The 13,952-nt window shown below is 37.4% G+C and overlaps 1 protein-coding gene across 1 annotated transcript; it reads left to right on the top strand.

Moving 5' to 3' along the window:
• Positions 1–1,164: 1,164 nt before the first annotated feature.
• Positions 1,165–8,789, top strand: CLEC12B (C-type lectin domain family 12 member B). Its single transcript, XM_025995605.2, has 6 exons — positions 1,165–1,324; positions 2,860–2,958; positions 4,903–5,121; positions 5,627–5,781; positions 6,162–6,277; positions 8,481–8,789. The coding sequence occupies exons 1-6, from the start codon at positions 1,231–1,233 to the stop codon at positions 8,629–8,631; spliced, it is 834 nt and encodes a 277-aa protein (XP_025851390.2). The 5' UTR covers positions 1,165–1,230; the 3' UTR covers positions 8,632–8,789.
• The last annotated feature ends 5,163 nt before the right edge of the window (positions 8,790–13,952 follow it).

Consider the following 13,952-nt stretch of genomic DNA (forward strand, 5'->3'; position numbering starts at 1 on the left):
GGTGAAATTTATTCCACTTTAACCAAGATAATCTTTTTAAAAATATCATTTATTTATTTATTTATTTGGCAGAGAGAAAGAGCACAATTCATTCCATCTTGAGCAAGATAATCTTTTTTTTTTTTTTTTAAGATTGTTTATTATTCTGAGCAGGGAGCCAGATGAGGGCTGGATCCCAGGGTCCAAAGGCAGATGCTTAACCCCCATCAAGCCACTCAGGCACCCTTGACTAAGATAATCTTCATACAGAGGTGGATCTTGGGAGGTTTTGGATCAGTCCTCCAGCCATCTGAAAACAAAAACCTGCACCAAATCATCCCCAGAATAGGCATGTAATCTTCTTCTTCCAAAAGTTTCCAAAGGAAACTTTAGGAAAGATTCATTCATTCTCTTGTTCAGGTATGGCCCTCAAATATTTTCTGAGTTCTGTTAGTTTGCTATTGCTCCATTAGCCAAATCCACAAATACAGCAGCTTAAACGACACAAATCTATGGTTTCACAGAGCTGTGGGTTAGAAGTCTGACACGATGCGGGGGAGGGGGGGGCTCAATCAAGGCTGTGGGCGGGGCTTGTGTTCCTTTCTGAGCGCTCTATGGGAGTCCACATTCCCCTACCTTCTGGCCCACATTTCTTGGTTCTAGGCCATCTTCCTCCACCTTCAGCCAGCAAAGCTGTATCTCTCTGACCGAATCTAGGAAAGGTTTCCATTTTTAAGGATTCAATTGGGCCCATCAGATAACGCAGGATAATTTCTTAATCTCAAGGTCTGCAGTCTTTTTCACGTCTGCAAACCCCCTTGCCATGTAAACTTACCATATTGAGAGGTTCTGGGGATTAGAACATGCACAATTTTGGTGAGGAAGCTGTTATTCTGCCTTCTGCAGGTTCTCAACAACGATGAATTTTCTTATAGAAATTAGTAAATTTTGCAAGAAGTGATGCTGGGATTAGAAGTAAATGCAGTCCTTTAAGAGTCTTCACAAGAAACAATGCTGAAAGAACAGATTGAGATCTATGATATTCTGATTTTTAAAGAGAATATTTGACTTCTCTAACTTTCTCTGCAAAAAGGCTGATTGTCATTCTGTCCTAACAAAGGGGCAGTGGGGAGTGTCTTGGGTCAGTAGAGTATGTTTATAAAAGCTCCCAGCCTTGAGAAGAGCACTCTGTTCCTGGGCCTGAAGATTTTTGAAACATTAATTACATAATTTATAGTAGTGCTTTCTTCTATGATGTCTGAAGAAGTGACTTACGCGACACTCACGTTTCAGGATTCTGTTGGAGAGAGAAATAACCGCGATAGAAATTACCTAAGGAATAGAGGTAGGAGTTCAGAGACAGCAAGATGTGACCTTGGGGGAATGAACAGGTTGTAAAGTTTTGGTTCCAATGCTAGAAAGTGATATGCTGTGGAATCTCCACAATAGAGCAGAGTTGTGGAATATATAGTAGAATGAATGTTCCCAATTTTGGTGAGAAAACATGCGACTTCCAAGACCACTTGAAATTGTGTGATGTTGCTATATTTCCTGAAGTTCTGTGTTATTGTGAAACGTTGGATGTAGGAGAAAGTGAATTGGAGCTAATAGAATTCTTTTCACAAGTTAAGTCGTTGGTATTTATAATTTCTGAGATGTCAGGTGAATATTCTTTTAGTAGCCAGGTTGGAGGTTTCTAAAATAGAGAATGTAGAGGGAATTTTTCTTTTAGAGGTACAAATAGCTGAAGAGAGAAATGGGAGGATGAGAGACTCAGAATTAGACAAGAGACAGTTTCTGTTTAAAAAAAAAAAACTTTTAGTGAGTGGAAACTCCTAGTATAATTAGTAGTGTTGAATCAATAATAACAATATCCATGTAGTACTTTATATGCATTATATATATTTTTATCAAAATATAATTGTGAAGTAGATGGAATAATATTCGCAAAACTGAGTCTGAAAAAAAATCAAATGATGTAATCAAATTCCTACAACTGGTAAAAGTCCAAACTCAGTGCTAGTCTTTTAGCTTGTTCCTTTATACCCTATTGGAAGAAATATTGATCTCTATGGTCAGGAATCAAATTTGATATATTAGACTATATCCCTTATTTTCAAGAATCTGTTGACAGTTCAGGCTGTTTCCCCAAGTCATCTAAAATATTGGAACTACTTTCTCCTTCTCTTGGATTTATTTTTTACAAGTGTGGTTTGTGGGCTTAATTTACTCACTCAAGATTGTATATACAAAGGGAATGAGAATAGGCTTGTCATGGGTCTAATAACAGTGGTTATACATTATTCTTTGTTCGTTTAAATTATCGCTGTAATCCTTGAGAGAAAAAAGTTGTGGGTGTGATGTATGTGATAGCAGCACACCTGGAGATTTGCAATCAATCTGTCTGAAATACTGGGCTAGATGCCATTAGATCCTGAATTAAGAAATATTGTAGATTAGACTACACATTCATTTGGTCTTTCATTCTCTACTCATTTATTATCTGCTAGATGATAAATAGACTGGATAATAGATAAAAGTAGAATACACAGTAATACTTGCCTTGTGGAGGTTTGTAATCTCAAAAACATGAGATCCTTTCTATTGTCAGGATCATCCAGAGACGCAATTTCCACAACATCTCATACATGCATTTAGTGAATTTAAAGAAGAAGGATGTGTGATGATGTAAAACAAAAACCTAAAAATTAGGAGCCACTCTTAAAGGAAAGGAGAATGTGGGAAGAGAAATGGAGGAGAACTGATGATGGGGCCCTTATTGCATATCATCTTAGGTATTTTCTAGATGGAACATTGAAGAAGTAAGAGAAAAATCAACAACTCCTCTGTAACCACAGTTTCTCTGTTGGCTTTCTTCAGAGTATCCAGCTCCTTCCCCCATATGGCGTCAGGCTGCCCTGAGTCTGCTTACTCTTTGTCTGCTGCTGCTGATTGGGCTAGTGACCTTAGGGATTATGTGTAAGTACATTTTCATCAAACCCAAGAAAAGTGATTAGAGAACACATTTGTAAACTGTGTAAATTTGAGTTTGATTATACTATGTGATCATGTTCTCCTTCATTCTCCCAAGGCTGTAAGATAAACAAGCAGAGGACTGATTTTATTATTATGAGGATTTTGCCCTAAATCTATTGTTTTTTCTTTATAAACTAGACTGGGTCATGAAGACAACTTTAATTTTTTTTTTATTGGTTGGAATAAGGAGCTTCTATTCTGCATAGACACACATCCACTTATTACCCCAATGGTAAGAAACAGGGAACCAAGAGAGGTAGACTCAAGGAAGAGCATGCTGTTTCATTCACCCTGAAGACTTAGCACAACACTGGCTTAATTTACTCACTCAAGATTGTCCTAGTATATAAATAGCTTGCTTGCTATAAATGAATAAGAGATACAAGCAAGGAGGAATAGTGCTTGAGATACCTTACCCTCTATACAGAAAGTTGAACCACTTCCATGTAACAATGGAAACTCCACTCCCAAGCACAGTAGCCAAAAAAGGGTATTCCCTTGGTTTAGACCCATCATTGAGACATCAGGGTTGGACAGGATAGGGAGCCCTGAACTAACAATAAATGGATGAACGTCCTGAGAATCCATACTCTGTAAGATATTGTTAAGTATATGATGGTCAGAGTAGTGAGTTGGTGCAATATTCCCTTTGAGGGGATGTGCAGTTAAGAAAGTTTATTTTCTGAATGATACTGGCATTTTCCATGCTACTTTCATTTATTTTACATATGTAGGATTTCATGAATAATTAGAATTTAGACATACCAATTTGGATGTATAAATAGGGGCTAATGATGTAGAGTCTGCTTCTCCCTTTGCCCCTTCCCCCTGCTCATGCTTTCTCTTTTTTAAAAAAGATTTATTTATTTGACAGAGAAAGAGATCATGAGTGGGGGAGGGGCAGGGAAGGGGGAGAAGCAGGCTCTTTCCTGAGTAGAGATCCCAATGCAGGGCTCGATCCCAGGACCCTGGGATCATGACATAAGCCAGAGGCAGACACTTAACAGACTGAGTCACCCTGGTGTCCAAAATCTTAAAAAAAAAAAATGAAGATACAATGATACATAGTCATTGGTTCACCATGGAAGGGTGAAGACTTTTATGAAGTGCAGTGCTTTTAGTGCAATGACTCTTACATTTACTGTGATGATGAATTACCCAAAGTGCTAATTAAAAAGACAGATTTTGGGGTGCTTGGGTGGCTCAGTTGGTTGTGTCCAACTGTAGATTTTAGCTCAGGTCATGATCTCAGGGTTATTATATCGAGCCCCACGTCAGGCTCCATGCTTAGTGTGGAGTCTGCCTGAGATTCTCTCTCTCTCTCTTTCTCCCTCTGCCCCTACCTCTGCTTACTCTCTCTTTCCAATAAATAAATATAATTTTTAAAAAGACAGATTTTATGGCTCCAGAGCCAGAAACATTCTAGTATGGCATCAAAATCTATATTTAAAACAAAACCAAATATGTGTGTGATTCAGATAAAAGTAGTCTGCACACCATATTTTGAGATACCCATTGCCTTAAAGGATTCTGTTCCTATTAAAATAACAATTACATGAACCAAATCCAAATAGATAAAAGGAAAATATTTCCACTAAAAGAATGGCAAAATGCCTGGCACTGCCTTATGTTAAATATCAAAGATATATGATTATTAATTCATTATTTTAATACAAGTATAATCATACTTAAAATATTAAAAATTATAAGGATGAGCTCCAGTTTGCAGTCAAAAGGCATCTGGTGTGTTTCTCCCAATACTTCAATTATTGAGAGCTACTCATGAATATTAAACAATGTGAGAAATATTTCTGTGTAAAGAGAATTAGCTGTGGCTATAATGAGAATGGGAGGGTATACGAACTTGTCTCCTGTTATGTTTTGGAGTTTTGCAGACATCTAATGAAATTAACTCAGATTCAGAGAAATTAAGTCAACTTCAAAAAATCATCCACCACCAGCAGAATAACTTATCCCAGCAGCTGAGCAACTATAGGAGCTTTCCCACAGAGGAGAAATTTCTCAAATCACAGATTTCCAGTCTATTGAGGATACAGGAACAAATGGCCATCAAACTCTGCCAAGAGCTGATCATTCACACTTCAGGTATTTAGCACCTACTTGCCAGTCAAATCTGTTGCCCCAGTTTGCATTGATCATGTGAGTCACCTCGTAGCATGAGAAATTGTGTTCTCCAATGACCTCTAATGATATCACACTAAATTTACAGAAGACAAGAGAATATATCAATTTATTTCATATTTTTAAAAACACAGAGGTGAATTTGGGAAGTGTCTTGGAATGTTACCAACCTGGATACTTCAGCTTCTTATTTTGTGGGCTATTTTTAGGTGACCTTAAGTTTTAAGAAGCTAAAAGTAGAACTGGTAATTCTGACCCCAGGAGACTGAGCCCTGGAGTGAGAATTTCAATCACTGTTGTCCCAACCCAGAATTGGAAGTGATTTCATTCTCACAGTCTCCTAAAGCAGTATGGTTCCAGAATGCTGGGTCTCAGATACCTCCTCAGGTTCAGTTATTTAGTTTTTAAAACCCTCCCAGTCACTCCAGTGTTATTTAACTTGTACTAATGGGTGTTATTTCTTTTTCAGACCACAAATGTAATCCTTGTCCTAAAATGTGGCAATGGTACCAACACAGCTGCTATTATTTCGCAACAAATGAGGAGAATACCTGGACTAACAGTAGAAAACACTGCATGGACAAGAACTCCACCTTGGTGAAGATAGATAGTTTGGAGGAAAAGGTCTGGTTGAATCTCCTTCACTGGTTATAGATATTCATTTTTTTAAAGATTTTCTTATTTATTAGAGAGAGAGAGAGAGGATGAGCAGAAGGGGCAGAGGGAGAGAAAGAACCCCAAGCAGACTCCTCACTGAGCATGGAGTAGAAGGTGGGACTCGATCTCCGGACCCTGAGAACCAAGAGTCAGATGCTTTACTGACTGTGCCACCCGGGCGCTCCATTTCCTGGTTATAAAAATTATTCCTAGCATAGAAAGTAAAACAGGTGGAATTTCAGACTCACATAGTAGGCATTCAGTGAGTTTTGAGTGAGAATTAACATCTTACAACTGCATACCCGAATGTGGCTCTCACATAACATTGTTCCTGTTGTCTCTCTCAGGATTTTCTGAAGTCACAGCCATTACCCACACTCTCTTTCTTCTGGTTGGGCTTATCATGGGATCCATCTGGAAGGAACTGGCTATGGGAGGATGGCTCTGTCCCCTCTCCATCCTTGTAAGTCTGTAACTGTTAGAGGGAGAAACAAAAGAAGCTAATAATACTCAAAATTGGAATACTAAGAAAATAAATCTTAATTGTAAGAAATATAAATCTAGATACAAAAAAAAGAGGAGAACATACAAAGGAAAGAGTGCTTCAGTACGAAATAACAAAAGCAAGAGTACCTAATTTCGTGTATGTGACAAACTCATGGCAAGACACTGAAGCTTATCAATTAGATTAAATTTACTTTTTTATTTAACAAAAAAAATACACTTACTTTGCTCAAAGTAGTATATAAATATTAGCCCTATGGTAAAAACACTGTTATATTCCTATTTTATGGATGAAACAGTTGTCATAGAGAGATTAAATAACATGCCCAAGGTCACTAAACTCCAGTGGCCAAATCAGAACTTGAATGCTTTTATGACCATAAGTTTGGGCTCTTAGTTATCCTGGCTCTCCAATACTATGGTCACAAGGGTGATGTTTATCCTAAGAACATACATTAACACATTTATTTAAATTCAATAATTGTCAGCCATTTTCCAGTAGCAAGTAAGTCTGAATTGATGGATTAATTTAACAATTAGTTTTGCTACAGGGACTTACCATATATGTAGTGTATATGGCAAATATCCTTCATGACTTAAATGAACTAAATCTGCCACTTCAAAGTTTTGAAGAAATATTTAAAGTACATACAGAATATATGAAACTTTGAAGATTACAGTTTTTGTGACTAAAGTTATAAAAAAATAGATACCATCTTAAAAATATGGAAAGGAACACATAGTTTATAATATTCTCTAAGCAACTACAAACTAAATATCTTGAGGAACACAGTTCATCACAACTATATTAAAATGATTCAATTATATTTGTATTTTTAATATTATAATATAATATAATATAATATAATATAATATAATATAATATAATATAATAAATAGTATTTGCCTATCACATGAAATACAAGAGCATTGTCATCTTTCTGGGTGTGTTAAGTTTTTCTCCATCTCCCTTCCCATCAAGTTATTCCCCCATACACATCCCTCCTGATTTACTCACTGCATGTTGTCAAAATTTCCTTAAATTGAGTTATAACCTTTCATTTACTTCAAGGATTCTAGGCTACAGCTGTGACTCTCCAAATTCCCTGAATAACAATGAATGTCTAGACTTTTCTCCCTAGATATATTTTATCTTCACCCATTTCCCACAATTTTGTCATGGCTTTTTCTACTCACACCAATTTCTCACTCTCTAACTACCACCACTACTAGTCATATTAAATTGATGAGTCTGGTTTCACACAAAAAATCATGGTGACAAGCATGTCCAAAGTCATAAACACACAATCAAAAATGGCAGTTACTTCTTTGTAAATGGAGCAACACTGGGCATGAGATGATTAAAAACTAATCTGAGATGTTCTGCTGGACTGCAGATTTACAGAACAGGACTGAGATACCTGTAAGTGCAATTGTTTCCACTTTGGGCTTTAAGAAGATGGATCCCCTCTCCCAAAGGAGTTTTCATCATCCCTCCACTCACTCCTAGTGAAAATATGGAGGAGGTGGCCCCCTGCAGCAAGGTTAGGAATCTGTGGATACTGACACCCTGAGGCTATGGGTGTCACACTCAGGGTGGTGGGACTAAGCTTTAGAGTCATGTCCCCCTCACACACACCCCCCAAAAAAGAATCATGTTGCCTACTGATTAAGGCTGCTTCTGGCAAGTGCATACTCCAAGAGGAAGATTTAATAGGCCCAGCCATGAAGTAAGAAAAGAATATTGCAGATCAGTTGAATAAAAAGGCACATAGGGTATTTACACTTGATAAGTGTAATTTTATAATGATTTTTTAAAGATTTCTTTATTTATTTGAGAGAGAGAGAGAATCTCAAGAAGACTCCCTGCTGAGCATGGAGCCAAGGGAGTCAGACATAGGTTTGATCCCATCACCCTGAGATCATGACCTGAGCCGAAATCAAGAGTCAGATGCTTAACTGGCTAAGTCACCCAGCAGTCTATAATGACATTGACTTGAAATGAAGCATTCAGATTTGCCAGTTTTAAGAACTTTGATATGTTATGGTTATAGAAGTCTCTCAAAGTTCAGATAGATAGTCTTTGGAAACTGAGAACACTGAATTGTGATTAAATATCAAATATGAAATTTGTAATTAATTTTAAGTGGATTAATTTTCAGATTCAGCACTAAAGAGTATGCCCAGATCAATGGATCCAAAGGTTGTGCCTATTTTCAAAAAGGAAATATTTATATTTCTCGCTGCAGTGCTGAGATATCTTGGATTTGTGAAAAGATGGCTGCGTTAGTGAAAATTGAAGATTTGGATTAATATACTTCTTCCAAATTCACCAAGATGTAAGGGACTTGTGGTTAAATTCATGTGAAGAAAGAGAAAGCTACTCTACTAGAGCCAAAAACAAATGAAAAAAAATGACTGTGTATTTAAACTACCAGGCAAATAAACTTCAGAGAACATTTTCCACTTCATTGTCTGATGCCTTCTGGTATGGTGTTCTGGTTATTGCTGGAGACCCTGGGGAAAAATTCTTCTATGGCTCTATTATTCTATCTCAGCATCATTTCACAGAATTCCCTTTCTTGAATAAAGGATTCTTTTCCTGTTTTGTTATTACATATGCACAAGTGCGCAGGGGTGACATGTATGTATTTAGCAGCCAGTACTGACACAAGCCACAGCACTGGAAGGGCATTCAGGAGCCCCTGCTGTGATAGTGGTCTGAGGGATTCCTGGGTAGGGGTCCTGATGACTAGAGCAGCAGCACTATGCCAAATATTTCAGAAATATCTTAACATCTTAGCAAATGGTACCAAGTGTGTACCAAGTGTACCAAGTGTACCAGTACCAAGTGTATGTGTGTGTACCAAGTATAGCAGCTTTGTAATATAGGTGAAGTATTACACCATTTAGTATTTATATCCTCATTTATTTAGATCAAGTCATGTTGAAGTTATTATTTTGGTAATCTGGATATTATTAACAGAAGTTTATAATCTTTCCATTGAAATGTTATTGCCTTGGGATCCCTGGGTGGCGCAGCAGTTTGGCTGCCTTTGGCCCAGGGCGCGATCCTGGAGACCCGGGATCGAGTCCCACGTCGGGCTCCCAGTGATTGGAGCCCGCTTCTCCCTCTGCCTGTGTCTCTGCCTCTCTCTCTTTCTCTCTCTCTCTCTCTCTCTCTGTGACTATCATAAATAAATAAAAAAAAAATGAAATGTTATTGCCTTAAGAAAAGTCCTAAAAATTGCTTGAAGATAGTAGGACCATTATATTTTATTTTAAAGAACTTTTTTTTTTAACACAGTTGGTCAGCATCCCTGAACTTAAGACGTCAAGCCTTGTAAATCTAGAGCTTGTGAGTTTTTCTGGGACAAAATTGCTGATTTAAGAATATCAATGAAGGAGGTAGTTTTATTTTGCTTCTCATATAATTTCATAGCTATGTATAGGCCAAAGGAAACAGTAAACCAACCTGCAGTACTGATTTGTTTAAATCAGAGATCTAGAATTTGGGAAAACTGGTATGATCTGAGTTCTAAGTGAGGTGCATTTCAGAATACTTTGACGCTTCTTTAAAAGAACATCATCATATGGACATCTAGTAGCGTGTTACTCTTAAACTTTTACAATTGTGAGCTCATGGACATTTTACATATGCACTAAGAGAAACTCTAGAACAAAAGAATTAAAGTTTAATGTGAAAATTATAAGCAAAATATCTTTAAGTACAAATATTAAAACCTAGATAAATATTTCATCATAGTTCAAGTGAACAGACTTTACTAATTATCATATAGGATCAAAATACAACTTACATATACACAGATATTTTTAAAAAGCAACTTTACTCTTTCATTTCTTTAGTAGCTTACTGTCATTGTCATTCTCACAAAGATAAAATTATTCATTAAAGGTCAACAACTGTACTTGACTCCCACACATTTGGGTTTTTCTCTATTCCCATGGGAAAGATAATTTCTTCTTTATTCTTCTATTTCTAACCATAAAAAAGATCTGCTATTAATAGTTAAAATATCTTTGTTGGTTATTTTGTTCCTATAAAGAGGTTACATGTTTGTTCCCCCCCCCCCCCCCCCCGCCGGTATCTTTTATCTCTTCATTCTTCTCTCATGCACACTCTGGCTTTCACACTGACTAAAAGAGAACAATTCTGTCTCTGACTTCAGAGGGGCTCTGGAGTTCAATTAGATCCTACTGCTCATAGACATCTCCCTGCTTTTCTGCCACCATGATGTCATCTCTGACAGCCTTTACAATGGATGAGTAAACCTAAAGCTCTTGAAGATTCACTAACGTCTTCGTCAGAGTAATTTAGCCCACATTGCTTTCTGGTGCCTTGGTTTATGAGACATGGCATATGACAAAAATTTCTCTCTCTCTCTCTCCCTCTTATGCAAAATACCTAGGAGATATCACACACACACACACACACACACACACACACACACACACACTCTCTCTCACACACATGTACTGTCATAATTCCTGGGGAAAGGCCATGTTTTGTACTTATTTTGGGTAACTGTCCTTCCTTCATTGAAGAGTTACATGATTTCCAAACTTGTCTTCATGTAAGATTTATACAGATAGTCCCCCATAAAAGGACAGATTCCTGGGCCACTTCTTACAGCAATTGACTTAATGACTGGAGGGCAGGACTGCAGAAACTGTAAGTTTCACAAAGTCCACTGCTGATGCTTAACTCAGCCTGGGTATTTGACAATGTTTGGATAAATGACTTCAATACTACCTTCCTTGAGTAAGTATGTTCAGAGGCAAAGGTAGTGGAACCATCCTTGAGCATCGAAGGCTCTTTCATTTCTGTCTTAAAAACATTTATATATTTTTTATTTTATTTTTTTCCAGCTTCCTTGAGTTATAACTGACATGTAACACCATATAAGTTTAAGATGTACAACCCAATGATTTGATGTATGTATGTAGAGTGAACTGATGTCCGCTATCAGTTTAGTTAATACATCCATCACCTCAGTGGATGGCTCTTTCTGCAATGTTAGCAAAATTAGTTTGGTTCGTGTAGGCCAAATTCGGACAAAGGTAATTACAAACCTCAGCTATTTCATTTTTGTGACCTTGTCCAACAACTCCTTAACGCGGAGATTGGTTGGGGTGGTCAGGGTAGATAGGTGTCACACAATGTGATCTCTCTGGCCTTGTGGAAATAGTTCTCAAATCAGCTGGACACTGAAATTATACAGAGGAGCTTTGAAGAAATGCTGAGGCCTGAGATTATCCCACCTCTTAAGACTCTGAGTTAATAGATCAAAGGTGTGGTTAGGTTATTGAAAAAAAATTTAAGCTACTCTTACAATTCTAATTGTCAGCTAAGGTTGAAAACAACTGCAGTGAAATCATTCTAGTGACTATTAACGTTGGTGTGGGGCTACTGTGTTAGTAAAACAGCCAACCTTCCATCATATATTAAAAGAGCAAGTGAGTTAGTTCACCTGCTGAGGATTCCATGGTGTTGGGACAGTGGGCATTATGACTGTTACCCAAAGCTAAGGTCAAGGTTGTAATCGAGGCTGCATACTGACCAGTTTATGTAATCATGCTTGTATACATTTGCTTATGTATAGATAAAGAGGTGAAGGACTTATTATTAATGCTATTTTCCTCTGGGCAGGTATGATGGTAATAAAATTGGACAGGAAGAGGACATAATTAACTTTAATAATAAATTTTAAAATTCAGTTACTCTAAGGAAAAGGCCATCTGTAAATTCAGGGTACACATTCTAAGAGAGGACGAGAGGATTGAGTTTAATGTCCCAGTAGTTTTGGGCACAGGGCTGGAGGGTAGAACAATCCACAGCACAGGTGGACATAAGCTCACAGCTTCTCTGCCCCAGTTCCTGGGAACTGGAAAGTGTCCCTTAATAAAGCAGTGAACTGACAAGGTAAATCTCCATCTTAAGGGCCAAGTCGTTTCTTGAAGGCCAAACACCTATTTTTTAAAAACTATGCTGGAGAGAATGTCTTCTGTTTCTAGCTTGGGGAGATAGATGTCTCGGTGGCTTTCCATCCAGAACCTCTATGATTATGCATTGCAGGTGCTGGTACTTGGGTTTTAGGGGAAGAAATAAAAATCCTGAAAGACCGGAGGAGGCTTGTAGGCTGCACCAGCAGGAGGCAGTAGACTAGGAAATTGAAATAAGGAATTTGAAATTTTGTTGTTCTATATTTTGGTTGTTTGCTCTACTTTTAATGAATTACCTCATAATGAGAGAAAGGAAGAGATTGTGAGATTTTTATCTCCTGCGTAAGCCAAGGTTATAGCAAAAATAGCCATCTCTGGACTATTAAACTAACAGCCAAGGGAGAAACCTGTAGCCACTATTCACCTGCTTTTAATCTCAGTCCTCGAAGTTTTACAGTACTGAGCAAAGGCAAATTATATTGGTAGATAGAAAGAACATCTAAACAATTGCATTAATTTGGTAATGATGACAAGTCATAATTTTCTGGTCTATTTCCAAGATTCTCAAGTCTTAATATTTGTTTTTATTAGAGGAGTAATATTCCAAGTTTGATTTTTCCTTAAATGATTGGCTTTATCATTCAGTCAAATAGTTTATAGTGGAATAATCAAAATAACCTATCTTCATTAAATCAGATAATTCTCCATATATACAAAAAATGTAGATACTTTTTTAAAAAATATTTTATTTATTTATTCGTGAGAGACATGGGGGGTGGGCAGAGACATAAGCTCTATGCAGGGAGCTCAATGTGGGACTTAATCCCAGGACTCTAGGATTATGCCCTGGGCCAAAGGCAGACACTTAACTGCTGAGCCACTCAGGTGTCCCCCCCTCCCAAATTTAGGTAGTTTCAAAGGAGACCAATAGCTCCTTTGAAAGCATAGGGACATGATTTTGACTCAATTCTTGCATGATATTTTGTAATTTTAATTCAGAAAATAGAATTTAAATACTTGAATTCATGAACTCATTTTATAAACTTGGTTGATAATTTGGAAATGTCACAATGTTTTATTTTGTTCATTTCTAAGTAATAACTGTGGGTATGGAATGGGTTACGTTGAGATAGGAGGCCCCTGACTCCCCTGACTAGGCTCACACAGGGGCCTATGTGACCAGGCTCATAGAAATCCCAAATGTGGAGAAATGCTGAGGCCGACAAAACCAGAGATAAGGGAACAAACTAGACCACCTGCCCTGGATGTTAGGGAGTATTTTTTTTTTTTTTTTGGCAGCTATGTTGTAATCACAGAAAATGACCAGACCTCAGAAAAGTGAGCCATGAAGGATGTTATCAATCATCTTTGCTTAAACCAAGATGGCACAAGAATCTCAAAGCTACAAGCTTCCCAGTCAGTTCTCAAAAAAAGACTGCCAATAGCCCTCAGTGTCAAACCATTTGGGAACTTCCTCTCTCTAGAAAGCTTTTTTTCATTCCTTTCTGCTTTCACCTTCCCTTAATAAGCTTTCATTTCATTTCACCCTTTTGTGTCCATGAGATTCATTCTTCAACTCCTTGAGACAAGAACCCAGTAACCCTGCAACAACTGTAGCAAAAACTGAAACTAAACTAAAATAAAAGTTTTTTTGAAAGAAAATACATTTT

Source organism: Vulpes vulpes, chromosome 8 (genome assembly GCF_048418805.1).
Source record: "Vulpes vulpes isolate BD-2025 chromosome 8, VulVul3, whole genome shotgun sequence".
Lineage (NCBI taxonomy): Eukaryota > Metazoa > Chordata > Mammalia > Carnivora > Canidae > Vulpes > Vulpes vulpes.

Bases quoted from the DNA above. Each gene is read 5' to 3' on its own strand.
- CLEC12B (XM_025995605.2), top strand. From the start codon at position 1,231: ATGATGTCTGAAGAAGTGACTTACGCGACACTCACGTTTCAGGATTCT. The intron at 2,959-4,902 runs GTAAGTACATTT...TATGTTTTGGAG, and splicing joins AGTGACCTTAGGGATTATGT to TTTTGCAGACATCTAATGAA. The intron at 5,782-6,161 runs GTCTGGTTGAAT...TGTCTCTCTCAG, and splicing joins TAGATAGTTTGGAGGAAAAG to GATTTTCTGAAGTCACAGCC.